This window comes from Cyclopterus lumpus, chromosome 22 (assembly GCF_009769545.1).
Source record: "Cyclopterus lumpus isolate fCycLum1 chromosome 22, fCycLum1.pri, whole genome shotgun sequence".
Classification (NCBI taxonomy): Eukaryota; Metazoa; Chordata; class Actinopteri; order Perciformes; family Cyclopteridae; genus Cyclopterus; species Cyclopterus lumpus.
The window spans coordinates 6,703,917-6,729,697 of NC_046987.1; the positions used below are offsets into that span (position 1 = coordinate 6,703,917).

Here is a 25,781-nt window from a genome sequence, read left to right on the forward strand (position 1 = left end):
AAATGAAAGCGCTCTCCGGAATCGGCTTGAAGACGATCGTAGACGGCCATGTGACGCCCTTTCTCCCTTTTTTGCTTTACAGGTGTACGAAGAGGCCGGCTCAGACTTCCACCAGGTGGCGTACTTTCGAACACGGATCGGTCTGCGTAACGCTCTGCAGGAGGAGATCAGTAGCTCCTCGGACAAGGAGGCCGTCCTCATCACGCTCAACAGGCCGATTGTTTTCGCCCAGCCGGTGGCATTTGACAGAGGTGCGGTTCACCTTTCCCCCCCCCTCCCCCGCATCACAATAAATGTCGAGGCTTAAAACATGTTCTGGTTAGCGGCTGGTTTTGTTTTCACCTTGTGGGTCTGTGTGCGTCGCAATGTGGTCCTGTAGACACCCACTGAAGCTGGAAGTTCCATCTGTCTTTGCACAGAAGATGCAGTCACAAAACGTTGTTGTGTATTTGGCATCAAAATGTAATTCAAAGATGGGTGTGGACTCGCGTCTGATTTTCACACACAACAAATAAGCACCACTGATTTGTCTTGAAAGCCAATGTGTTCACACCACATTCAGGATGTTCATTCTGAATTATTTCTCCCCACCCGGGTGCCCTCCTGCAGCCGTGCTCTTCTGGCTGAATTACAAGGCAGCGTACGACAACTGGAACGAGCAGCGCTTGGCCCTCAACAAGGACATCCACATGGCCACTAAAGAGGTGGTGGACAAGCTGCCGGGCATCCAGCAGACCTCAGCCCAGGCCTTCAGCACCCTCTTCCTGCAACTGACCGTCCACGACCTGGGCATCTGCCTGCCCATCACCAACACATCCCAGGTAATCTGCTCCGCTCGGTTCGGATCTTCCACGGTCCAACATTGTAGAACTGTAAAAATGTTTTACTTATTTCCTACTTACTTCTAGACGTAGATGTCAAAGTTCATATATCGTAGTTGCTAATTACATAAACTATGGCAGGTTCTGCAATCTGCTGGCTTCAAGGTCATTCTGTTAAAATGTATCACATTTACATATGCAGTCATGTTTAATGCAAATGATGTAATCGGATTTGATTGGCATTAACATACAATGGTTGCATTTTTAGCAGTTACATGTAGAAGCCAAATTTGCAGATGTGTTGTAGCATATAAATATGCACACACGTGTAAGTGTTGTCTGTAGTAAAAGCACTCTTATTAAGATTCCTTTTCAAACTTAAAAAAATGGAAAGCACACAGGAATCATTTTTAGGCTTTTTCTGTCGAACCCTCTTTTTTTTAAACGGAAATTATTATCATCATCTCCATCCGCTCTTGCAAACATCAACTGTACCAGTGTTCATGACATAGATTTAGCTGTTTATTAATAACCTATAAAACACAAATGCCTTTTTGTTCTTTACTTTCATAAAAGAACAATTCCTCTGTTACCAGTTTTGATATCGGTGTTTCCCCTACCTAAGTTGTTCGTGGGCGGACTGGACTGTCCATCACTGCCCCACAAACACACACAAGACTCATGTCTTTTTCTTTTTTTCTTTGTATGATGATCAATGTACTGCTCTATATGGATGTCATGCATTGTGTGCCATTTTAGTATTCATCAGACTGAGGTACTGTAGACTGCAATAAATGACAAATTATTTATTGTTAGTATTTAAAAAGAAAAAAAAGAAAAGATATGTACATGGAATATTATTCAAATGTATCTGCTAACATTGGGACTAATATTCATGGTTCTACATGACCAGACCCCCCCACCCCTTTACACACTAATAGAACATTTTAGGGGAAACACTGGATATTAATGACTATGGTCCACAGCAGTTGTCTTGTTGTACTCCAGTACTGTGCAATACTACAGTATGTCCATAGAGATGAGATATACCAGCTGTTATGTCACACTTATTTCCATAGAGAGGACAAGTACCAGCTACGGAGGGCATCAACTCTGAAGCTGGGGCCAACACATCAGTAGGCCGGCAAAAAAATGCACGAAAAGTAACCGACACATTTATTACATCTCTTGTGATGACTTGTTGTGGGACAATGACTTCTTGTGATCAATACTCTTCCATGCAACGAGTACACTGCATCACGAGCGCTCTCATTGTTGTGAAAATGGCAGGTCGCACCCCTTTGTACCAATTAAGAGTTCAGCCCACAAAGCTGGCAGAACAACAAGGAGTAATGATGCGATGGTGTCGAAGGTGTTTTGGGGTGTGTAATTACTTCATTCTGAAAAGAGGTTATGCCGCTTGGTGTCCAGAGTATTCCTCATCAGTTTGCTGAAATGGAGAAAGGGGCGTTTTTCTTTTTCTAGGCTAATCTTTCAGGGACCCGTCACGGAGTTGTGTGAAGTTGCACACACACAGTAAACGGCTCTGGTGACAGAGCAGCCTCGGGATCTTCTTGTCAGAGGCAGCAATTTTGAAAAGTACCTGTGTTCCTGCATTAATTGTTCCAAAGAGTGCGGCCTGTTTTTGATCCAGTTGATTGATAGATAATCGTATAATAGGTCGATGACATGCTTTTAAAAAAAATATTTAATTTAATTTTTAATTTCTTTATTTTTGTTATACTTTCCTCCAGTTATGTCTGGGATGATGATCAGACCCCTATTTTAGGACCAATGTAGAGTTGATACAAACATTCAGGGCATCCTCCCCTCAATCCTGCAATTAAACACAATGGAACACACTGAAAAGCATGGTAACATTTCACTCACTGGTGCATTTACAAGAGCAGTAATTTGTGGACTAATTAATGTAATTGTTTAGCGAAAACATTTTCCTTCAAAGTAACCGCATTGATCCTGATTGGTATTGAACCGACGAGGTGGCTGCACAGCACAGTAGAATGAAGTGTTACAAAGCCTTCTTTTTCCATGTACTTCCCCCTCACTTGAGGCCTTGGTGACCCCACCCCCTCCTCTCCCTGCCTCTCTGCCAGGCCAACCACAACATAGATTTTGACACCGGCTCGGCTATGGTGCTGACCATCGAGAGCACACTGATCACCGCCTGCTCCTCCGAGTCCCTGGTAAGCAAAGGCCACTTCAAGAACTTCTGCCTCCGCTTTGCCGAGGGCTTCGAGACCTCCTGGGACGACTGGAAGCCTGAAATCCGAGGGGATATGGTCATGAATGCTTGTGAGTGACGCCTTGTGTTTCACTGTGAATGTTTGACTCGCATGCGCATCGTTTTTTCTGCAGTTTTATCACCTTTTTTTAATACATGTCAAAAGCACAAGAAAGGAAATGTATTCAAAGGATTGCATGCCAAGTTGCATTAAAACAAACAGGAATTGAGTCTCTCTTTTAGAGATGCTTAACGGAAGTTAAGCATCTCTTTCTGTGCACACAGCTCCTCTGAAATATTGACTGGCGGTTGCCCGTATGTCTGTGTGTGCTCTGTGTACAGGTGTAGTCCCTGATGGTACATATGAAGTATGTTCCAGAACTACGGGGCAACCTTCGGCAGGCAAGTTCTTTTAACTAAGCTCTGGTCCATAAAATATGGATCACACCTTCGAGCTGCACAATGAGCACGAATATTCGCGAATAATTTCATCCACGTCCTCAGTTGTTCTGTCTTTCCTCTTCTTCCTCCTCCTCCTCCTCCTCCTCCTCCTTCTTCCTCTTCCTTAAAAACAGAAAGCAGTAGTGCCGGTACCTGGACTCTGAACGTTCTTTGGAAGATGTGCGGCATTGATGTTCACATGGATCCCAACATCGGCAAGCGCCTCAACGCGCTGGGTAACACGCTGACGTCGCTGACGGGCGAGGAGGACGTGGACGACATCGCCGACCTGAACTCCGTCAACATGGCGGACCTTTCGGACGAGGACGAAGCCGACTCCATGTCACCCACCATCCACATGGTCAGTCACTAATGGGTTCATCTACATCCCAGCTCTCTCTCTTTGGGCTATTGTATACATTATTTCCACCACTGATATATTTATTTTGTCATTTAAGTACCACTTTCAACTTGTGATGACACATTTTAATGTTTAGAAAAATATGCCAGCACTACTGTAGTACTGCCATCTGTTGTATAACAAAACCACAGAGCATCAACCGTGAGGTTCAGCTATTGAGCCTCCCACTGGTTGTTGATAAAAGTTAAAGGAATAGTTTGACATTTTGGGAAATAAATGGTATTTCTAGCCTTTCAACCATTCAAAAGCATTTTAACACAACATGTCATTCACACACTGATGACGGGGGCTACCGTGGGAGTTGCCACCTGCCCATCAGAACTCTAACTAAGCCATTCATACACACACACACACACTCACACTGTAGGCACAGCTTTCAGGACCAATTTGGGGTTGAGTGTCTTGCCCAAGGATACATCGACATGTACTGGAGGAGCCGGGGTTCTGATTGCTGATCTGCCGATTGGAAGACGACTCTACCTCTGAGACACAGCTCAGAATATGCTCTGATTCAACTCCGGTTATCTGGCAACAATGACGACAAGACTTGTTTTTATTTTTTGTTATTTAAAGTAAGAGATCAAGATACTGTATAATGCGTTACTTTGTGAGCTGCAGTGGTGCTGATAGGTGCATTTCCTCCCATTTGGACAGGCCCTATGCTAAGCTAACTATCTTCCCTACATAGCCTCATATTTAACAGACCGACACGAGAGCCGTATCTTATCTTTTCATCGGACTCGAAAGAAAGCAAATCCGCTTATTTCCCAAAATGTCCGACTATTCCTTTTTAATATCGATGCATTTGAGCAAGTCCTACCTGGCTCACCTTGAAGCTTCAGAAGGTGAAGCTTGACCCGAGTCGTCCGTTCTTCCACCTCTCCACCCATTTGTCCCTGCCGTTGTTTACAGAGTCCGGGGAGCCAGTTCAGCCCTCGGCTGACCTTAAGGAAGCGTCTGGTAAACCACATCCTGGGCCTCAGCCCCAGGCCTCAGAGTGTGTCGGTCCCAGCTGACTACTTAAACTGTGCATCGCCTCGCCTCCAAGCGGGCAGTGCCAGGGCCCAAAGACCCGTCTCCTGGGCCTGTGTATGTAGCCACCCACACGGTGTTAAACTCTTCTCTGGGCTGTCGGAAATAAAATCACTTTGCTGGCTGGCGTCACATCTCGGATATCACATGAGGGTTGTTGATTCCAGAATGCTGAGCGGTGCGATGACATGCTTTTAACTAACTCATGATGATGGAGAATGGTGTTGCTTAGCATTTGCTTTCCCTGCCCTGCTCACTAAGCTTCAATGGTGGGTGAAAGTATGAATTAGTGTTATAATTCCCTGATGCAATAGAGGTGGTGGTGGTGGTGGTGGTGGTGTCTCCCGTTTTGTGACATTGATGATACCTGGTGTGTGGATTGGACTACATATAACCCTACTGTGATTAAATCCTAACAATTCAAAATAATTCACCTCTAATCGTACATATTTTGAAGGGTGCATTCTCAATTGCAGCCGCTGCCTGGCGGAAATCTTTCAGGGATAATTTCTCCGGGGCGTTTGATCAGCAGGTTTTTCTTTTGTCATCATCATTTTTTTTTTTTTATCAGATAAATATGTTTGGGCGTGTATCATTGCTTTGACCCAACAGGAGACCATTGACCCCAGAAGGCAGATGGCAATGGGAAACCAAGTGGTCGACGCTCGTGGGAGGAAGTTCACCAAGAGGGTGGTGGACATCAGAGAGCTGAACGAACAGGCCAAGGTCATCGACGACCTCAAGTAAGATGATTCTAAAAATGAAGAAACAAGTCGTACGATTCATTGCCCTCCTGTTAATACGATCTCCATGCTCTTTACTTAACCACAGGAAATTGGGGGCAAGTGAAGGCACCATCAACCAGGAGATCCAGCGCTATCAACAGATGGAGTCTGTGGCCGTCAACGACATCAGGAGAGACGTCAGAAAGAAACTGCGTCGCTCCAGCATGAGGGTGAATGTGCATCTGTTTACCGTCCAATAAGCAATGTATTGGTCAAAGGAGGTTTGGACACTGGCATCTCAAATGTCAAAGGTCATTCCTTGGCCTGAATGTCTCCCATATAGACTTTCAGGAGACTTGTGTCTGACTTTGTGTTTGTTGCTGACCAGGCGGCCTCTCTGAAGGATAAGTGGGGTCTTGGCTACAAACCAAGCTACAACCGCTCCAAAAGCATCTCGGCGGCAGCAGGCCGACCGCCTCTCAAAAGGATGGACAGACAGAGGTAACAAAGAAGAACAAAAGAAGTGAGGGTCAGGAGTGGCCACTTGGTTTCATATTATTAATGAAATGACACTGTTAAGGGTGATTCATCCACCATTTACTGTAAACAAACAAGACAAAGTAACCGCTGGCATCGCTGCTTTTTCACCATTCACCGTCTCACAAAGAGGAGGCAGTGAATCACACATTGGAAAGTCAACGTAGAGGAGAGGAAGTGCTTATCGCTTTGGTTTATTGTAATTATGCTGATGTCTCAGAATTAATGTAGTAATGATGTTAAAACGGTTGACAATGGGGAAGCATTAACTCTGGGGCAAAATGCATTAATCTGATCAGTAACCACTTTTTGCTCCGATTGAGAGGCCACGGTGTTATAGAGGACAATGTAATAATGTAGTGTGTGTTGCATAAAAGATCATTTGCGCCAGCGCGATGAAACTAAATGGATCCCCCAAGTCAAGAAAAGAATGACTTATTATCTCACTGCTTACTCATCTCAAACTGTGTACTTAATTATCTGAAGATAATGACTTAGGATCTCAAACTAAAGGCTCATTTAAAACTCATTTATTTACTTACTATCTCTAAATAACGGCTTACCCATCTCAAAATAATGATTTAGTGTTTCAAACTAATAAGTTACTGTAAATAAATAATGTCTTTGGAGACGTATGTTGTGAAATGTAGCTCGCCTGTAGCCCGGCTTCCAATGAAACACCAGAGGGTGTGATTGTGTGAAATGTTAGCAGCAATGCTGATTAGTGTTTCTTCATCTTTATCTGCAGCTGTGCAGGAATACCACGTTTAACCAGATTCAATAGAAAAAGCTGCTGCTGCTTCAAAGTATTTTGACAACATTTTAAGTCACTAAGTCATTATTTATAGATCAATGAGTAATTATTTGGAGAAAGTTCCCCATTATTATTACTATTATTATTATATTAAGTCCTTATTTTGAGCTACTAAGTCATTATTTTGAAATACTAAAACATTATTCTGAGAGTTTATCATTAGTTTGAATTACTAAACCATTCAATTGCGAATAATTGTCATTAAAATGCTTTTTGAGGTCATTTTTTATTTAATTTGTTCTATTGCTGGCGCATACACGGTCTTCGTAATCTGTTGTACTAATGTCACTTCCAACTTAAAGTATTTGTATGTATGCATCTCCTGCATCCTCCGTTTGTGTCTCATCACTTTGCTTTACCGTGTCCATAGTTCCAGAATGGGGGATGTGGACGACCTCCCGGATATGCGCGTGGACGCGTCCTCACCTGGACCTCGGGTCACCTTCAACATCCAGGACACGGTAAACGTCAAGCGTATCTCCCAATGCCGACCACGCGGAGAGCGCTACGGCGTCATAACGTCGCTTCGTACAGATTTGATCGCGCCGTAGCGAGTACGCTCGAGGCGCATTTGTTTTAACCGACTCGGCAACTAAGGCGATGACGCCGTGGCGACGGTAGACATTTAAGAGTTTTGTGCCATTTCGTGTTGACAGTTTGAACATCATCATCATCTCATCCTTTGTGTCTTTGTGTCACTGTAATGGATCTCCATGCAACCTGATGTTTACCGTGGCTCGTACGTCACGTGGTTCATGGGTTTATTTTAAAGACCGCTCAAAGGGAAGAGAGCGTTAAAACGCCCTGAGGATTTTATTACTTTTTTTTTTTTTTTTTTTCATTTTGGATGACCTCTTTTTTGAATAACTCTTTTGTTCAATTGAAGATAAATAATCAGGCTCTGGACGCTGCACACGCTCCTGTCAGTCCAGGAGAAATATTCAAGGTATATGGCTCGAGCGATGGAGATTAAATTTAACAAGTTGAAATACCTAACCAACAGCAACAAACACTTGTGTTTCCTCCTCTCCTCTCTGTGATTACCTTGAGCGTGCTGATAGGACTTTGATTATGCAAAATCAAAACAGGATGATGAAATGCCGGCTCCCGCTGTATTGATATGACGCCAATGTTCTATTGAACAACGGTGCGTTTATTTGCATGATAATTTCCTGTAATCCGGATCTTTGTGTCCCTAGTTACACTATGATTTATGTGATGCTGTATGTGGAACCAAAATACATCCTCTACAGTCTTTTATTACTACCCACGCTCTCGATAAATACCAGCAGCATTCCATCACCCGCCGAGATATGAGATAGGAATTGGTCCAGGATTGTATTTGTATAGCGCAGGCATGCTCTCGGAAATTAATTTTCTCGCATAATGAGACAAAGTTCATAGCTGGAATGCTGCTAATGATTTATGGGCCCACACGTTCTCATCCTGTCTTGAAACTGCATTAAATATCCAAATCAACTTGCCTTAATCATTAATATTTTTAACAACTGTGCATGGCTCGGCTCTGAATCACAGCCTGTCAGCTGCTGCTCCTGCTGTTCAACAACTGTAACTGGCATCCTGGCAGATGAAATACAGATTACAGATGGACATCCATCCGGCTTTAAAGGTCGGCGGCGCATAACTTACAATTACAGTGATTTGGTGTTATTCCCATAAATACATTTTTTTTTATAATACACTAATTAGATAAATCGTTTATTTTGCATCCAAACCTCCCCCTAATCACCCTTAGTGGCACACATTGTCATTTTCTCATCTTAAAAGGCTCCATATCGCATATATATTGCTAATTTACATGTTATATTATTTTTTGTTTAATCTGTCTGAAAACCAGATTTATACAGTGCGTTTTCAGGTGAGGTTATGGGCTGGACTATTCCTTGGCTAGGTGCGGTGACCTCCTTAGAGTCTCGTCGAGGTTGCAACCAGCTGAGACACCGGGAGACTCAAACTAATCCTAACCCGTTTGTGACCAAAATCCACTAATTTGACACTAATCCTATTTTGTCCCAGACAATTTTGATTGAAAATGCAGCTTTTTAAAAACGAAAGAGACAAATACAAAAAACATTGTTGATGCTCGAAACAGCCTTCCAGTCCAGTTTCAGATGCAGTGAGCAAACATTCTCAACACTTTCTTGGGCATCTCTCTCTCTCTCTCTCTCTCTCTCTCTCTCTCTCTCTCTCTCTCTCTCTTTCTTTCTCTCTTTCTCTTTCTCTTTCATTCCTCCTAACAGGAAGTGCATGACCTCTCTGCTCCTTTTGGGAACTGTTGGGCTGGTAGTGTTCTGTCATTGGACGTGTCTTAAAACAAGACATTGAAACCGTGGTTTGATTCCAGCCTTCAGTTATAGACCACACGCACAAGGGAAGGCAGTACCTTGTGGTTCAATACACGGAACACTACCTCCTTCAAAGTAACGATTCATTAGCTGACTTCATACCTAAAAACCTGATGTTTTTAAGTATGAAGAGCTTCATGGAGGCCGTCTCCTTGTGTGAGTTTGACTCTTTGCCCCTCTCTGAAGTTTCCCGAGGAGACAGAGGTGGACCTGTTGTCAGTCACCATTGATGACCCATCCCATCCTCACCACCATCACCATCATTCTCCATCTGTTATGGAGGGCCAGGGCTCAGTTTTTAGTTCCCCCGGCACCCCTGCTGTCTTCTCACCGACACTTCCCTTCCAGCACGACGACATGAGGCGCGACGACCTGTCCTCGTCGTCCTCCGAAGACTCTGAAAAGGAGGACGAGTTTGAACGGGAGAGACCGCCGAGCTATCGAAGGCCCATGTGAGTCGTCTTATTTCTTTCTTTCCCCCTCCCCCCGCCCCACTTCGAGCATTTCTGTGTTTAATGTTCGATGAAAGGAGGCACATTTAATCTCACATTACAGTTGCGTAATCATGAAAGCTTTTTCTTTCATGATTTCTTTTCTTCTTCTTTTTTTTTTGGGCTAAACCAAACATTCCCTTTCTTCTTTCTCCCCAGCCAAGCGTCTCACAGGAAGTCCTCCGGGTTTTCTGCTGTGAGTCAGCTGTTCAGCGAGCGCTGGCCGAGCACACCTGCCGGCCGCAGCTTCGGCGGCCCAGCGACGGAAAGAAACATCGACTTTGAGCTTGATGTCCGCGTGGAGATTGACAGCGGGAAGTGTGTCCTTCACCCCACTACTCAGCAGCCAGAGCATGAGGACATTTCTCACAGGAGGTACGATGAAAGGCACACTTCTTATTCTGAGAATAGATTTTCATTTGAAGACTGACTCCCGTTTCCATTTCTTTGAAATAACGTCTAGAAAGGAGTCAAATCAAACCCATGCATTAGGAAATCTACTCTAATGATTTGCCAGATCAAATGTGATGCCGTAGTCCGTGCTCAGTGGCCGCGGGGGAGTAACAAGCTTCTATATTCAGATAAGTAAACAAAACGAGGCCTGGAGCACACCTTCCTCTCACGCTCGCTGTCTCCCTGTGGGTTTTGCAGGAGCTGTGAGCACAGCCTCAAGAGTCTGGACCAGGAGTCTCCTCCCAAGAAGAAGAAGCTGCAGCCCACCTCCACCTCCACCACCTATCTCCTAGCCGGCAAGAAATGTCCCTCCTCCCTGCAGACCAAACCCAACGACATGGAGACCACAGTATTCTACATTCCAGGAGTGGACGTTAAGGTCAGCTGCATGTGGCATCCAGAGCGTCCACAAGTTTCTACTCACTAGTTTCTCCTAACCCTTTTTTTTTTTTTCTTCTTCTTCTTCTTCTTCTTTTTTTGCTTGAAATGATTCAACCTTCCATTTTGCATTCCCTTTGTAGTTGCACTACAACTCCAAAACACTGAAGACGGAGTCGCCCAGCGCCTCGCGCGGATCCTCTCTCCCCCGCACGCTCTCCAAAGAGTCGAAGCTGTATGGTATGAAAGATAGCGGCCCTCCCAATGGCGTCCAAAGCCAGACTAACTCGCTCCTACCTCCCCCGCCCCCACCTATCCCATCAGGTACTGAGCATTCCCTCGTTTCTCCTTGCATGCTCTCGCACCGTCTGTAATCACCGGCACTAGAGCGCCGCAGCGCTCCGATGTGATGATTTTACATCTAGACGAGGACCTCACCCAATCAAACGCCTGCGATTTTGTCTTGTATTTCAAGGCACAAATCCAGAGGGTCCCTTTTGATCAAACTTGGGCTCATGCATATTGATGCGCACTACAGAGGGGGGGAGAAAAGGGGACAACGCCAAAAAATGAGTTTATTCACACGGCTCCAGTTGATTTAAAGTTTAAGAAAGTAGAAAAGTGTTGTCGACATATAGTCCAGGCTACAGAAGGTTTTAAACTCCCTGTGTGTCCTTGCAGCCAAAGGTAAGGGCAGTGGCGGAGTGAAGGCGGCCAAGCTGTACGCCTGGGTGGCCCTCCAGACTCTGCCGGAGGAAATGGTCATCAGCCCCTGTCTGCTGGACTTTCTGGAAAAGGCGCTGGAGACCATTCCCATCACTCCAGTGGAGAGGGGTTACGCAGGTTTGTTCAGTTGAAACATCTAAGCGTTACCTTCTCGCTCGTGTGACATTGGCAGTCCACTTAAGTCGGGTTCACCGCATGACTTTGTGTACCTCCCATCAGCGGTGGCGACCCAGGAGGAGGACATGGGTCAGTTCGACACGGTGGAGCAGCTGGAGGAATCCACCACCTCCCTGGTGTCCTCTTCCACATCGGCCTACTCCTCCTTCCCCGTGGATGTGGTTGTGTACGTCAGAGTCCAGGTACTGACAACCTGCCAAGACATTTGCAACATTACATAATAGCAGCAGCAGAAATAACTTTCAACCATTTCCTTGTAAGAGCTATTTTACGTGCTTTTATTTAGACAAAAACCAAATAGCTGTCGTTTCCCATTCAAATTTAGTGGAATTTAGAGAAAAAAATCCCAGGGGACCTTGTGTCCTTACCTTTGCCCCATTACTCAACATGAAATGATGATCCACACTCCCTCCAACATATCCGACGTCCGAGATGTTTGCTACTTTTCACTGTGTACCCCAGAGCTCATTTACCGTTCTAATATCTCTAATAATTGCAGGTCATTAAAAATCCGATGCTATTCAAGGATAATGTAATTGATACGTTGCATCATATTTATTGCATTGTGTATATATGTTATTTATCGAGCCATTTAGACGAGCAGTTACGCACCTGACATTGAAGTGAGTTATCACCTGTGCTGGCAGCCCTCTCAGATCCGCTTCAGCTGCCTGCCGATGTCCAGGGTGGAGTGCATGCTCAAGCTGCCCTCCTTAGACCTGGTCTTCTCCTCCAACCGTGGAGAGCTGGAGACCCCGACGGGAGCCCACCCCGCTGAGGGGTCTCACCACCCCTCCTCCACTCCGCCGGGGCAACACATCCCCAAACCACCCCCCAGCAAAGGTACGGGTGGGGCCATGTGTCGCGGAAAATAATGAGGATCTCACGCGTCCAGAGATCTGTGAACAAAAGTTTTGCAGTCAAAGTCTTTTGAAGTGTCTCAAACACCGTGAGCATATGGATCCGCTGTCACTCCACGCTACTCCTGCCCCTGTGTGATTTAACGTTGCTCGCAGCTTGTTCGCATCCATTCATTATTTTGCCCTCCAGTCAGTCTTTTTGCAACATCATGCAACTTTCTGCCATGTTCTTTTTTCTTTTCCTCCCCTGTTTTTTGCTATTTTAGAGAGCATCTCTGTGTATTTCATATTTAGTAAATGTACAGTTTGTTCTCAATTCAAAAGAAAAATTGCATTAATATGCAAGTGATGCATTAACATTTTAGCAGACAGGTCCTTTGGTTGATGTTGCTCGGTACGCGTCCTGCGTCTGATGCCTAAAAATCTGACGGCGCGTTTATTAATACGCAACAACTCTGCTGCTAATCACTTCTGTGCTTCCATGCACGCACCGTCTCTCTAGACCACACACTCTTTACATACACACACATGGCTTTGGACATTTTTATATGCAGCTTGTGGTATTTTAATTAAAATATGTATTTTATTTCTGTAGTTTTCTCTTTCAAAATTTGTAAGGCCATTTGGACACTGATGTATTCCTGGCGTCATTGCCGATAAAGCAAATATGTGCTAGAAATAAACAATAGAATAAACCTTGCAAGGTCATTGTGGGAAAGACGAGAAATGCCTGTGTTGCTACATGTTTGTCATGTTATTGTATTATAACTTCTGACTATTCATTTTCTTTCCGAATTTAATTTTCAACATGAATTTAACCCTATAAATAACAACCGTATAGCATCAAACACGAGATTAAAACACAAATCAGACAGATACGGTCTACTTGTGGGTGTGATATATTTTTTGATATTTTATGCCACATAATTGTTACTGCCCGTCTTACCTCCTCCGTGTGATTTCCACCCTCCTCTGCCTCCTTCCAGCGTCTCCGTTGCTGGGGAGCCCTCTGGGCCGGAGCCGCCACAGCAGCAGCCAGTCCGACCTCACGGGCCCCCCCAGTAACTCCTCGGGCCTCAGCTTCACTGCCTGCATGTCTGACTTCTCCCTCTTCGTCTTCCACCCCTACGGCGCCGGAAAGCAGAAATCTGCTGTCACGGGCCTGCCTCCGGGCCAAGGGCCATTGGGTACGGAAAAAGGGAAAGTGTGTCTGAGTATTCTAATGTGCTTATTAAGACAGGGCTGCCATTTCTAACGACTTACTTCCCTCCGTCACCCCTGATGCGATGTACAAACCTGCGAGATCCAGTGGATATGGGGAGAACCGTGAGTAAAATACAAATTCATTTGAGCGATTGTCCTGATAATCGCTCTCTCTCTCCTTAAGGTACAGTAGACGAGGAGCCTTCTTCAGTAACTGGGAGAAAAGACTCTCTGAGTATCAACCTGGAGTTCGTGAAGGTCAGCTTGTCCCGTATTAGGCGTACTGGAGGCCCCACCTTCATTGAAAGCTTTATTCCTGCCAAAGGTGGCAAAATGGACACAACCCTCATCAACATCTCAGGTACACCCCCCAAAATAAGCTTTTTACTGACTATTGCTGTCGGTTCAAGGTTCAGTCTCAGACATGCTGGAAGACATGGATTGGGGTTTATACAGGTGGGGGAACTCAGGGGAATTGGATAAAATCCCAGCAAAAGTGGAAGAAATATTGGAAAAATGTATGAATTCAGTTTGAAGTAATCCACAAACAGAGCTGAATACTTACGGCGTCGGACCTTTTAGGAGGTATGAAACACATTGTCAGCAGGTGGAGATTTGTACATTTTTAACTTGAGGGACGGTTTTGTTCATTCGCAATGGGAGAATATTAAAGATCCGCGAGGAAACTGACAGAAGAGCGGGGCTCAGAGAAATAGTCACGATTACAAATCTATCTGCTACTTCCTCAGCACCACGGAGAGCTCCACGGATTTATCGACACACGGCACAGTCGGGCTGCTGATGCTTCAGAGCCGTGGGTTCGAACTCATTGTTGGTGCGCTAACAATGAGTCAGGCGGACTACACTAGCGTGTTCTGCCGCTGCACTCTCTCTGCTTCTACAAGGGGGGGGGAAAGAGAGGAACAATGGGAGGTGTATTTTGATCATTTTGCTAACGAGGGATGTCATCCCCCCTCATTCCCCTTTTTAAATTGCCTAGCGATGATAAGGCACAGTGTTTGAAGTGTACCTGAATATCAGAAGGAGTTCATGAAGCGATGAATGGGACATTTTCACAAGCACAGATATGAAACTGACTTTCCAATCTCTGAATGTCAGGATGCACCAGTGCTTATGTTTGCCCTGTAGATTTGTTCTAAGGAGCATATGCCATTAAACCTTCTTTTTTTTTAAGTGTGACACATGTACAAACGTAATATTGTCCCCCCCTAGCTGTGTGTGACATTGGCTCGGCGTCCTTCAAGTACGACATGAGGCGACTGAGCGAGATCCTGGCCTTCCCGAGAGCCTGGTACCGCCGCAGTATCGCCAGGCGCCTCTTCCTGGGAGACCAGACCATCAACCTGCCAGGTGAGTTTCTGCCACGCTGGGCGGCTTCGGCCCGTGTTATGGTCGGTTTGTTGAGTGCTGCATAAGTACGGAATGGTTTTACCGCTCTGTAGAAAATAACCACCAGCTTTTTCCGTCCATCTTAACACAATGAGACAAAGAGCTTTTTCTACGCTTCTGATTTTCTTTCAGAGTATTGCTCCAGCTGCTTACTTTTGACATGGCCTTCAATTATAAATAAGCAATATGGACAAAAGAATAGAAGGAAAAGGTCTTCCTGCAGAAATATGCAGAGATTGGAAGGCCTTTGTCTACCTTCCTAATCTCCACGCGGGTTAGAGTGTGTTCTTTTTTTAATATCCCATCGGGCTGACCTTCCTTACGCCAACATTTCCTCCGCACTGCTTCGTTTTGACATTTCCGCGGCTGTCCTTTTTTATACCTATACATCTCCCAACCTTTACCTCGCCTCAGCCTCTGGCCCTGCCACCCCGGACTCGGCCGAGAACATCACCCAACATCTGTCCCCCGAGTCCTGCCGGAAAGCCTACTGGAGGACGTGGGACGGCAGCACCGGGACACAGCACATGCCCCAATCCCCCAACGTCTTTTCAGAGCACTCCACCGGAAGCAACATGTCCCCGGGCGGCCTGGGCCACCTCAAGTCCCCGGCACCTGGACGCACCAGGAGCGTGTCCGATTCCTCCGCTCCCAGGAGAGGTGACTGCAGACTCAAAAACAAAAATTAAAATGGCTTCTGCACAAACCATTAAATAAAGGTGGAAGATTACAAAATGCAATGCACCTTCCAACGCCTTTCCCCTAATCGTCGTTCATTCTCGTCCAGACTCGGTGACAAAGACATCCACCCCTTCCTTCAGTAAGAACGGTAAGGCGGCCGGTCAGCAGGGGGCGCCGTGGGAGACGCTGGTGGTGTTCGCCATCAACTTGAAGCAGCTCACCGTCCAAATGAACATGAGCAACGTCATGGGGAACAACACGTGAGTTTCTTTTATCGCAGATATTTTAATACACATCGTGACGTCGTGTGAAAAACTCTCCTTCTGGCTGTGATGTAAATGGGTAGATCGATGCCACTACAGTCTGTATAGTGTTAAATAATATAATACATAGTTTATTTATCTTCTTTAAGGCACCATTTGGATCTGTAAGGCAAGCAAGATAGATACCACTTGTGTTGAAATGCTAAAAATGAAGCTACCTCCAGGAGATGGAAACAGCTAGTCGAGCCTAATTAGTGAGTTCTCTGGTCATTGCTGTACAGACAATAGAGTGGTATCAATCTCTTGAATATAATATTAATTAATATAGGATCACATAAATTGAAGGTAAATCTCATGCGAATAGTTTTTATGAGAAACAACCTGATATGTCAGGAACTCATCCCAACTTTATATGAACAGTTTATTCCTAGTTGCTCTGTCTGCACAATATACCACACGATGCAACAGTTCATAACTATTTATGCATAAACAGACAGCAATGTTTCAACCCTCTGGGCTCGTGTAGATACATCCTCTCACTCTCGCATCGAATTGGCCTCAAATGTAAATGTGGAAGTCGTTCTGCCAAGTGAGCGTGTGTGGGGCGTCCGTGTCGGCCGCGTGATGATGAAACAACCACGCGTGAATGCGACTCTTGCCCCCCCTGTACGCTGTTGTTGTATCCATTACACCAGACTGTCTGGAAAACACTGCTGTAGTGTGAAAGAGTCTACATCATTTATTTAAACGTACTGGAGTATTCTGCTGCTGTGCGCAGGGCGGCGTCTCCTTTGCCGCCGCGCTGATATCCTCGCGCTCCTTCAACGCCCACTCTCTCTCTCTCTCTCTCTCGTGGGCTCAATTCATCTAACCCTCCTTCAGCGAGTTACAACCTTACTCGCCGCGGTTTTCCGTCTGACTCGCAGAGCGACCCTGCTGAATCATGACGAACACAACACCCTCCTAACCAATAGCAGGGCGTCTTATGAGCTCTGCGTCATTCTCTGGAAATGCGTGGGCCCTCTGAGCAACACATGCGTCTCCTGCTTCTTCCATCGCCAAGTCAGTGTTTACAAGGCCTCTAACTCTAGTTTAAATTATTTAGGATATTCTATTTTATTCTATATTATTTAGGCGTCGTCTTTGTTTAAAGCGAGAGTTGTGTCTCCAAAAGAAGCTGCACTTAGACGTGAGCAGTTTGCCGAAGGACGACATTAATTTGACATGCTGACATTATGACGTACGAAGAGAAACCTCGTCTTTTATCGTTTCTCCCAATATAGCGACGCCGAGGCCTCTGCAGCGCGATGCTGAAAAGCTTGTTTGTGCTTTTGTTTCCGGTCGTTTTGAATGCTCTCGCGCTTTGTTTACTGGCCTACCGACAGCATCCAGAACGCTGCCGCTGAGGTTTTTAATAACAACTCAAATGAGAAACGGTACAACTCCCTTTTTTACGCGACCTACACTGGCTCCCTGTATCTTTTTTTTAGAGTCGATATTTTAAGTATTTCTATTAGTTTCTTTGAGGCGCTAAATGTCCTCATCATCTTGTGTTGTGAACCTTACTGGAACCATAAGGTTCGGGATGCTCCTTTTAAGTCACACAACCCCCCCATAATAATTAACACTCTGCTCTTTAAGATGTTAGACTTGCTGCCTCAGTGGACAGTTTTAAAACGGGCAAACTCAAAAAATACATTTTTTAATTTAGCTCGATGAACAGCTTTTGTGATTGCTTTTTTCTCTCATTTCGGATACAAGTACCACTCGTTTTCCCCTCCTTCCTCCTTGTGTACGTGTATCCCTTTTACACTTTTTTTTCCCAGGGTTTTATTGTTTGCTGCTGAATGGTAAAGTACTTTCTGCAGCATTCCGTGCACAAAATGATAAATAAAGCGAGTTAATTCATTCATGTTGACGTGTTTGACTTCTGCGTTAGTCAGCAACGTCTCAGGAGAGCTCACAGTTGTGTTTGTGCCCCCACCCCCACCCCCTCGCAGCTGGACCACCAGCGGGTTGAAGAGTCAGGGACGACTGTCAGTCGGCAGCAACCGGGACCGAGAGATCAGCATGTCCGTCGGCCTCGGACGCTCCAAGCTCGACTCCAAAGGCGGGGTGGTGGGCGGCAACATAGATGTGAACACCCTGGAGATGGTCTGTGAGTAAACAAAGCGGAGACTTTTACCGACAGCTGCTGTTTTTCTGCAACTCGTTAGCGGCTCTGGTTCTTGCCGACTGTAAACCGGGACGTGGACCCTGAGCCCACAGTTCAGTTCTCACTCAACACCGGGAGCTGTGCAGTAATGAGAGGCAGACGTTAACAACACTTGTGCATTCTCCTCTCACTTTACTGTGGGAATCTATACTTCATTTCATTTGGTGGTTAAATGAGCTAATATAGGTATATATTATAGATGTTTTTTAATGTTACATACATTTTTTTGAATAGAAGGTATTATTAAGGGAGTATTTATTTTCGAGCTGTGTACACAAGTATCTCTGATGCTTTATTTCTCACATATTCCAACTGTACGTAGCAGATTGTTCACTACCCTTGACTATTTGCATTGTTTTAGATTTTTGTAAATGCTATATTTACTATAAGTATTTAAATAAGTTCAGTTTGTAAACATTTAATTGCAACTCTAGCGTAGATGGGGGGGGGGAAGGCAACACACAGTTAAAGAGCGAGTCTGTTCCATTAGCTTCGCCTCCTCTCTCCGGAGGACTAACCCCTGAAATTACTGCTTGATAAGTTAAAACTTAAATACACCCTATTTTCTTTCTCCAAAATGTTTCTCCAAAGTCAAAATGTGTACAACGTCATAAGCGGCCACTTAAAGTTGCAGTGCTCACTGATTTGCCGTCTGCCTTCCAGCCCACATCTCCGAACACCCCAACCAGCAACCCAGCCACAAGATCCAGATCACCATGGGGTCGACGGAGGCGCGCGTGGACTACATGGGCTCCAGCATCCTAATGGGAGTTTTCAGCAACGCCGACCTGCAGCTCCAGGACGAGTGGAAGGTCAACCTGTGCACCGTTGACACCAGCCTATCGGAGAAAAGGTGGGAGACGATGTCGGCAGCAGCTCACCGCACCGCGCAGAACCTCTTGGCTCTTGAAATATAGCGCGCTTGATAGAATGCTAAGAAGCTTTTTACGGTGCAGTGAGTACATGAAGTGGGTTTTCCTCTCTGGGAAATGTCAACACCAGTATCGCTTTGCTCCCGGTTCTTATCTTTGTTTGTGTCGCCTGGTAATGAACTAAAAAAACACCTGAGTTTATACAAGCACAAGTTTCTGCATCAAGAACACTCGAGAATGCAGGTGTGACAAAGTGATGGCACACATCTGCCATGCCAGATGCAGTGGTGTTTTATCTGCTATTACCATTTGCTTTCTTGCCCTGCTTTACTGTTTTCGACATTCTCATACGTCTTAATCTTCCGTCTCCCTGTTTCCCACCTTCTCCCTCCCCATCTTTTCTCCCTCTCCCCCCCCTCCCCTCATCCCGTCTGTCCTTCCAGTGAAATCTTCGTCCTCGGAGATCTGCAGTGGGACATTTTCCAGGTGATCATTTCACGCTCCACCACGCCGGACCTCATCAAGATCGGCATGAAGCTGCAGGAGTTTTTCACCCAGCAGTTCGACACCAGCAAGCGGGCTCTCTCCACCTGGGGCCCTGGTCCCTACCTGCCCCCCAAGACCCCCGTCATCAACGCTGAGAAAGGCTCCGCAGAGCTCTGTAAGCATGCCCTTTTTCCTACACTGCCGTGGGGCGGGGATATTGAACACCAATACGGCACAGCGAGTGTGTTCCGGCAGTTGTGCTGGTAATAGGAGGCGCACTGATTTGTAATACATTTTTAAAAAACTCTTAATTTGTATCCCAGTCGGCAAGCGAATGGAATCAAACATACTCATGAGAAAAGAACGCAGAATTCATTTAGAAAAGATGGGAGGCCTGATGACACGATGCTTAGATCTGATCCTATTGGCAGCACACTCACACTCATACAAACAGCTTCTCACTTTGTCCCTCCCCCCCCCCTCTTAACCATCGTCTTCGTCACAGACATGGACGCCGCCCATCACCGCCACTGGCCCGGGGTGCTGAAGGTAATCGCCGGCTGCCACATCTCCCTCTTCCAGATGCCCCTCCCCGAGGACGCCGTGCAGCTGGGCGGTTCGATGAGCCTCCACGGCAACCACATGACCCTGGCCTGCTTCCACGGGCCCAACTTCCGCTCCAAGTCGTGGGCTCTGTTCCACCTGGAGGAGCCCAACATCGCCTTCTCGACGGAGGCGCAGAAGATCTGGGAGGACGGTGAGGCAAAAAAAAAAAAAAAAAAAGAGTTCATGGTGTTGCCGCTGGACATAATCCCGCTCTGACTAGCCACTTGTTTCTGTCACGTCCAGGCTCCAAAGACGATTCCACCTACATCGTCCAGACACTGGATTTCCATCTCGGTCATAACACTATGGTGACCAAACCCTGCGGTGCACTCGAAAGTCCAATGGCCACCATAACCAAAATAACCCGCCGTCGCCATGAAAACCCCCCGCATGGAGTCGCCACGGTCAAAGAATGGTTCAACTACGTCACTGCCATGAGGAATGAAGGTAAGCTTTTTTTATTTATTCTTTAGCTATGTAAACCATTTGTTTTGTGTCCTGATGTCATCACATACAGTATAGGGATACCCGACTGGTTCTTTTTCCCATATTTTGAATGACAGTGGAAACACAGAATATTATAATGAGACTGACAGAAACCACACATGTACAATAAAACCAGATCAAGCAGGAACAAGAACAACAATTACATCAACCAAAATAAGTGTTCCAGTGTTGCTTCAGGGGAGTGTTTAAAGAACTGCTGTGTCAATGTGGATCGGTCCCACGTGAATCCCTAATCGCACATGCTGCATGTACACACACTGCCCTCGTGGATGTAAACGTTGGTGGATGAAATATTGCAGACACAACACACAGTCGAGCAATAACCTTAATGAAGTCTATTTATTATGTTGCATTGCAGAGTTGGTGTCGTAGTTAGTTTACCTACTAAAGTGGCAACTGAAATGCAAATAGTTGCTTCATTGTACTTTCTTCTCAAACTTTAAACTTCTCTCAACTTCAGACAGCTCTGACTAAAAAAATGACAGACACGGTGATTAAAAAGAAAAAGAAAAAAAAGAAAGCGTCTTCTCCCACAGGAGCTTCTTTCCGCCTGCCTTTCCTTTCAGCTGCTGCCTGTTATCTTAAATGTAAAGCAGTGTTTTAGCGGAGCAGAGACGAGTGAACTCTTATCTCTCCTCTCAGAGTTGAACTTGCTCAGGAACGTGGAAGCCAACAACCAGGAGAGCGGGGTGGCGGCCAAAAGCGCCAGCCTGCTGAGCAGCTTCCGCAGCAACTCCAGCTACAACCACGAGACGGAGACCATCTTCGCTCTTCCCAGGATGCAGCTGGACTTTAAGTCCAACCACGTGCAAGAACCCGACGAGCCCTCTCTAACAGGTGGGGCTGTCATGTAAAAGTAATGGCACGGTGCATAAAGGCACTGTATCCTTTATACCACTTTTGCCCATCACATCATTTTATTTGTATTTATTTCTGATTAATCTTTTCTCTTGGCGTCTGACATGTTGTTCGTGTATGACGTTGTTCTTTTTCCGCTCTCTAATGCGAACGCTACCAGCAAAATACGAGAAGCAAAAGTTGGTCCCGTCTTTTATCGTCTGTTGACTTTTTTTTTCTCCTCCTTTTGTCCCAAGACTCCAACAGCAAACCCAAAGTGGAGTGCAGCGTGGTGACTGAATTCACGGACCACATCTGCGTCACCATGGACGCCGAGCTCATCATGTTTCTCCACGACCTGGTGTCGGCCTACCTGAAGGAGAAGGAGAAAGGTTTTTCACTTTACACTCATTCCTTAAGTCAGTCAGACCCCCGAGTCTGACTGACGGGTGCAGGCAACGACAAAATAGTTTTTATTTGAGAGTGAGAGTGAGAGCCCACCCCCGGCGACTGGCGCGGCTGAATAGAAAGAGAAGAGGGAGGCGAGCGCCCGAGGAGTTCCACTGTAGCTCGACCCGTCCTGATTTAAATCAAAGCGGGGCAGATGAGTCCTGAACGTACGCTCTCTAGGATGTTAATGGATGTTTATTGTGTTCCGCCTGCTCGATGTTGTTGGTGGAGAATGTGTTTGGCATGTCAAAAAGGGAAAGAAAAGAAAAGAAAAATGGCTTCCTTCATGCCTCTCCCCTCCTCCCCCGCTCCCCCCACAGCCCTCTTCGCCCCGCGGATGTTCGCGACGCGGCCCGGCCAGAAGAGCCCCACGGCGCTGCACGACGACAGCTCGGCGGACAAGGACACGGACTCGGAGAAGGACGACGGCATCAACTACACCACGGTGGACTGGAGGGAGTTCATGTGCAACACGTGGCACCTGGAGCCGACCCTCAGGTCAGCGGCGCGCCACAGACTGCGTGGGGTCGTTTACGTTTCGTTGTGCCGGGGGCGAAAATTAATTAGCTTAAGCATGAATAACGGCGCGTTTCGAAAGCAGCGTTTCGAAAACACGGCGTTGGGCGTCGTGCTCTCTGCGACCTCGTGGCCACACCAGATTCCCACAGAGACGCACGGGGCCTATCCGGCTCATCCAAACACACGAGGCTGTCGTGCATCGCTGTGTGAGGGGCAAAGAAAATGATGCAGGAGGCTGAGTGTTGCTACTGTTTCAGGGCACAATGATGTTTTATTTTCATATCGTTTGTTGGGTTATTGTATTTCTGCCATGAGACTTCCTTTTTTCGGCTTTTAAAACAAAGTTCTCTGTTCAACATGTGTGATTAAGTACAAGTACATGAGCATTATATCGGGAATAAAAATTAAAGAAAGTTTCAAAATGTAAAGTACTTGATACGCAGAGAAATTGCTCCTCACTGGTTCAATTACCTATATATTAGATGATTTTTGCATTTAATATTTATTCATAATAAACTAAAAAGCACAATAAGTTGATCGTGGTTAATTGGCATCATTGGGAGAATTGTGAATATAATCACAAGCTGTCCATCCTGGTAGAGCAGTGACACACAGGAATTATCATGCAAGAAAGAAAAGACGTGCACAATGTCGCCATTTATCTTTTGATTGATTTATTCGTCCTTTATTTATGCAGAGAGACCTCGTGAGTTGGGATTACCTTATTTAAGAAAAAGACGTGTCAGCTATACTATATCTGTTTCTTCACAAAATGGTTTGGTAAAGAGAGTGCAGGATGTTTTGGTGCTACTTTAAGAGTTTTAACCGTGATGGTTGAGATGGAGACAGTTTTTCATTTTAAATCCTGTCGCATATTAAATAAGTAGCATTGCTCTGTGTTTGTATACGCTCAGGCTTTAAAATATAATAACTGAAATCATTGTCGTATTTACTGCATTAAAAAAAAAAAAAATCTCTTCCGTCCCTTCAGGCTCATCTCCTGGACGGGCCGCAAGATCGACCCGGTGGGCGTGGACTACATCCTGCAGAAGCTGGGCTTCCACCACGCGCGCACCACGATCCCCAAGTGGCTGCAGAGGGGCGTCATGGACCCGCTGGACAAGGTGCTGTCGGTGCTCATCAAGAAGCTGGGCACCGCCCTGCAGGACGAGAAGGACAAGAGAGGCAGGGACAAAGAGGAACACTAAGTCCCGCCCCCTGCGGGTCACCTACACTGGACCACCAGATCACTGGATCACTAGATCACTGTATTACAACAGGCCACTACTCTACAACACGTTTCCACTTGTACCCGCTCCAGCCTGTGAATCTCAGCGGGCTTGTTTACCGTGGCGTCCGCCACTAGCGGCTCCGACTGAAGCGTTTTGCACTGATGTCGTTTTCTGTATATTTTGAACAAAAGTAGCAAATGTTAGAATTATTTGACTGCTTTGATGGTTAAAAAAAAACAAAAACAACAACAGAAAACACCTGCCTCTTTTACCTGCTGTACATGACCTTAATGAAAATCGCTTGAAAGTTTATTTTAAGGCTTACCAATATTTCATGAGAAATTATTTCTTATACCATTGCCTTTTCTTTGTTTCCCATGGAACACATGGTAGATATGCTTTATGTATTTTATAGTGTAGTTTTAAGATATTTAAGAACAGTTCAGTGACGGTGTTCTTGATTTTTATTTTTTTCTTTGATGTGAACAAATAAATACTGGGAGGTTATTGCACATCGTCCACTCAGTCGTGAGGATGACATGAACTTGTAATTATGATTTGAAACCAAGATCACTATTTATGGGTATGTGAAACGCAAAGTCTATAACATGTATCAGCTTGGTGTGTCAAGCTTATTTTTGTCCTTTTTTTAAAAGAAAAATCCATACGGTAGAACCAGTGTATATATAATTACATTTCTTAAAATATGTTGATTTCCTAACTTAATAAAAATATTGCCATTCAATTTAAGTGGAAGCTCGAGTCTGGTTTTGTTCAGGTTTGTACCAATTTAAATCTGTTTCTTCTTCAAGAGTTTAGAAACACAACTTTAAAGGTGAACTCCACCAATACGCGTAGAGGTCCGCGTTCTCGCCAGGAGGAGGACATGAAAACGGTTGTTAAGCGTTTGGTTTTGCTTTCATAACGGACAGCCAGCAATAATAATTCACCAGGCAGCGAGACAAAAGACGTGGAGACCGATCCGAGTGACCAGCAGATGGAGTCCCAAAGCCGGTTCTCCGGCGGTCCTGAACTCCTCCTCGATGACCCCCCCCCCCCTCCTCCCCCCCTTTCACTTTACTGTCCCGCCACTGAATTATAAAGTGGAGAAGAAGAGAGCATTAAAAAGTCAAGGGGTGGCCAGAGATGTCGAACAGCCTCTCTCCTCCAAGAACACTCGAGTCCCGGACTGCCAAGTCATCGTGTGTGTGTGTGTGTGAGAGAGAGAGAGACAGGGAGAAAACAGTCTTCATGAATTATAAGGTGAGAGAGAGAGGTGGAGTTAAAACAGTCTGCAAGGGGGCAAGCTGGAGAATGAATATTTTATCTGCAGAATACAGAACTTTTCAACATAAAGGTTTTTGTTCCCTTTTTTCTCTTGAAGCTTTGAAGTGAACCCAGATAGCTCCTGTGAGCGTTTGACGGTTCCCTTTGTGCACTTTTAGCTAAAAACGCACGTTCTCTGTGCAGAGTGGCGGTCTTCATTAGCAGGAAGCTGAAAGGAACGCTTCAAACCCGGCTGCTAATCTGTGCCCGCATGGGACAGCGGCAAGAAAGCACCTTAAAGTGTGTGTGTTGAAACTACTGGCCTTATAAATGGTTAATACATCATTTACTAATGCTTTATAGGGCCGCTGAACACCAATGATAAGAACAATCCCTCTTGCTGGTGTTTTTGCTCCTCCAACGCTAAGAGGAGGTTAGCTTAGCTTAAAGACAGCAAGACAGCTAGCCTGTCTCTGCACAAAGCTTATTAATACTTTGCATCTCATTTGATTCATTTTTTAAGTGTAAAATTAACTACAACTTGTCGCACTTAGGTTTTATATCAATTAAACAACTATGATACAGTATGTTAAAGCAAAAGACCGTTTCCAGAAGTGAAAAATAATATGTGTCCCCCCCCCCCTGTGATTCAGATCCTTATGAGTTCTTCCTCATGCTACACCCTTTAAAGTTGCAGTCGTAGTTTTTCTGTTTTGTCCTTTTTGCTAAGCAAAGCTAACTGGCAGCTGG

The 25,781-nt window shown here is 45.5% G+C and overlaps 1 protein-coding gene across 11 annotated transcripts in view; it reads left to right on the top strand.

The window, feature by feature from the left end:
- Positions 1-24,515, top strand: part of kiaa1109 (KIAA1109 ortholog) — a 64,945-nt gene extending 40,430 nt beyond the window's left edge. The window contains exons 58-90 of one of the 11 annotated variants that reach the window (XM_034563692.1): positions 83-251; positions 610-821; positions 1,901-1,984; positions 2,936-3,134; positions 3,406-3,465; positions 3,639-3,865; positions 4,838-5,014; positions 5,570-5,700; positions 5,789-5,912; positions 6,071-6,183; positions 7,404-7,494; positions 7,920-7,979; positions 9,586-9,851; positions 10,050-10,265; positions 10,542-10,722; positions 10,865-11,045; positions 11,403-11,564; positions 11,667-11,806; positions 12,272-12,467; positions 13,471-13,671; positions 13,872-14,048; positions 14,921-15,058; positions 15,512-15,757; positions 15,885-16,038; positions 18,042-18,199; positions 18,920-19,109; positions 19,572-19,789; positions 20,120-20,371; positions 20,464-20,667; positions 21,370-21,564; positions 21,822-21,956; positions 22,335-22,512; positions 23,525-24,515. In XM_034563692.1, coding sequence (XP_034419583.1) covers positions 83-251; positions 610-821; positions 1,901-1,984; positions 2,936-3,134; positions 3,406-3,465; positions 3,639-3,865; positions 4,838-5,014; positions 5,570-5,700; positions 5,789-5,912; positions 6,071-6,183; positions 7,404-7,494; positions 7,920-7,979; positions 9,586-9,851; positions 10,050-10,265; positions 10,542-10,722; positions 10,865-11,045; positions 11,403-11,564; positions 11,667-11,806; positions 12,272-12,467; positions 13,471-13,671; positions 13,872-14,048; positions 14,921-15,058; positions 15,512-15,757; positions 15,885-16,038; positions 18,042-18,199; positions 18,920-19,109; positions 19,572-19,789; positions 20,120-20,371; positions 20,464-20,667; positions 21,370-21,564; positions 21,822-21,956; positions 22,335-22,512; positions 23,525-23,741 — 5,652 coding nt within the window. In that variant the 3' untranslated portion in view covers positions 23,742-24,515. The remainder of the gene's footprint in view (positions 1-82; positions 252-609; positions 822-1,900; positions 1,985-2,935; positions 3,135-3,405; positions 3,466-3,638; positions 3,866-4,837; positions 5,015-5,569; positions 5,701-5,788; positions 5,913-6,070; positions 6,184-7,403; positions 7,495-7,919; positions 7,980-9,585; positions 9,852-10,049; positions 10,266-10,541; positions 10,723-10,864; positions 11,046-11,402; positions 11,565-11,666; positions 11,807-12,271; positions 12,468-13,470; positions 13,672-13,871; positions 14,049-14,920; positions 15,059-15,511; positions 15,758-15,884; positions 16,039-18,041; positions 18,200-18,919; positions 19,110-19,571; positions 19,790-20,119; positions 20,372-20,463; positions 20,668-21,369; positions 21,565-21,821; positions 21,957-22,334; positions 22,513-23,524) is intronic. The other 10 variants (XM_034563695.1, XM_034563698.1, XM_034563699.1 and 7 more) reach the window with 10 other exon arrangements.
- The last annotated feature ends 1,266 nt before the right edge of the window (positions 24,516-25,781 follow it).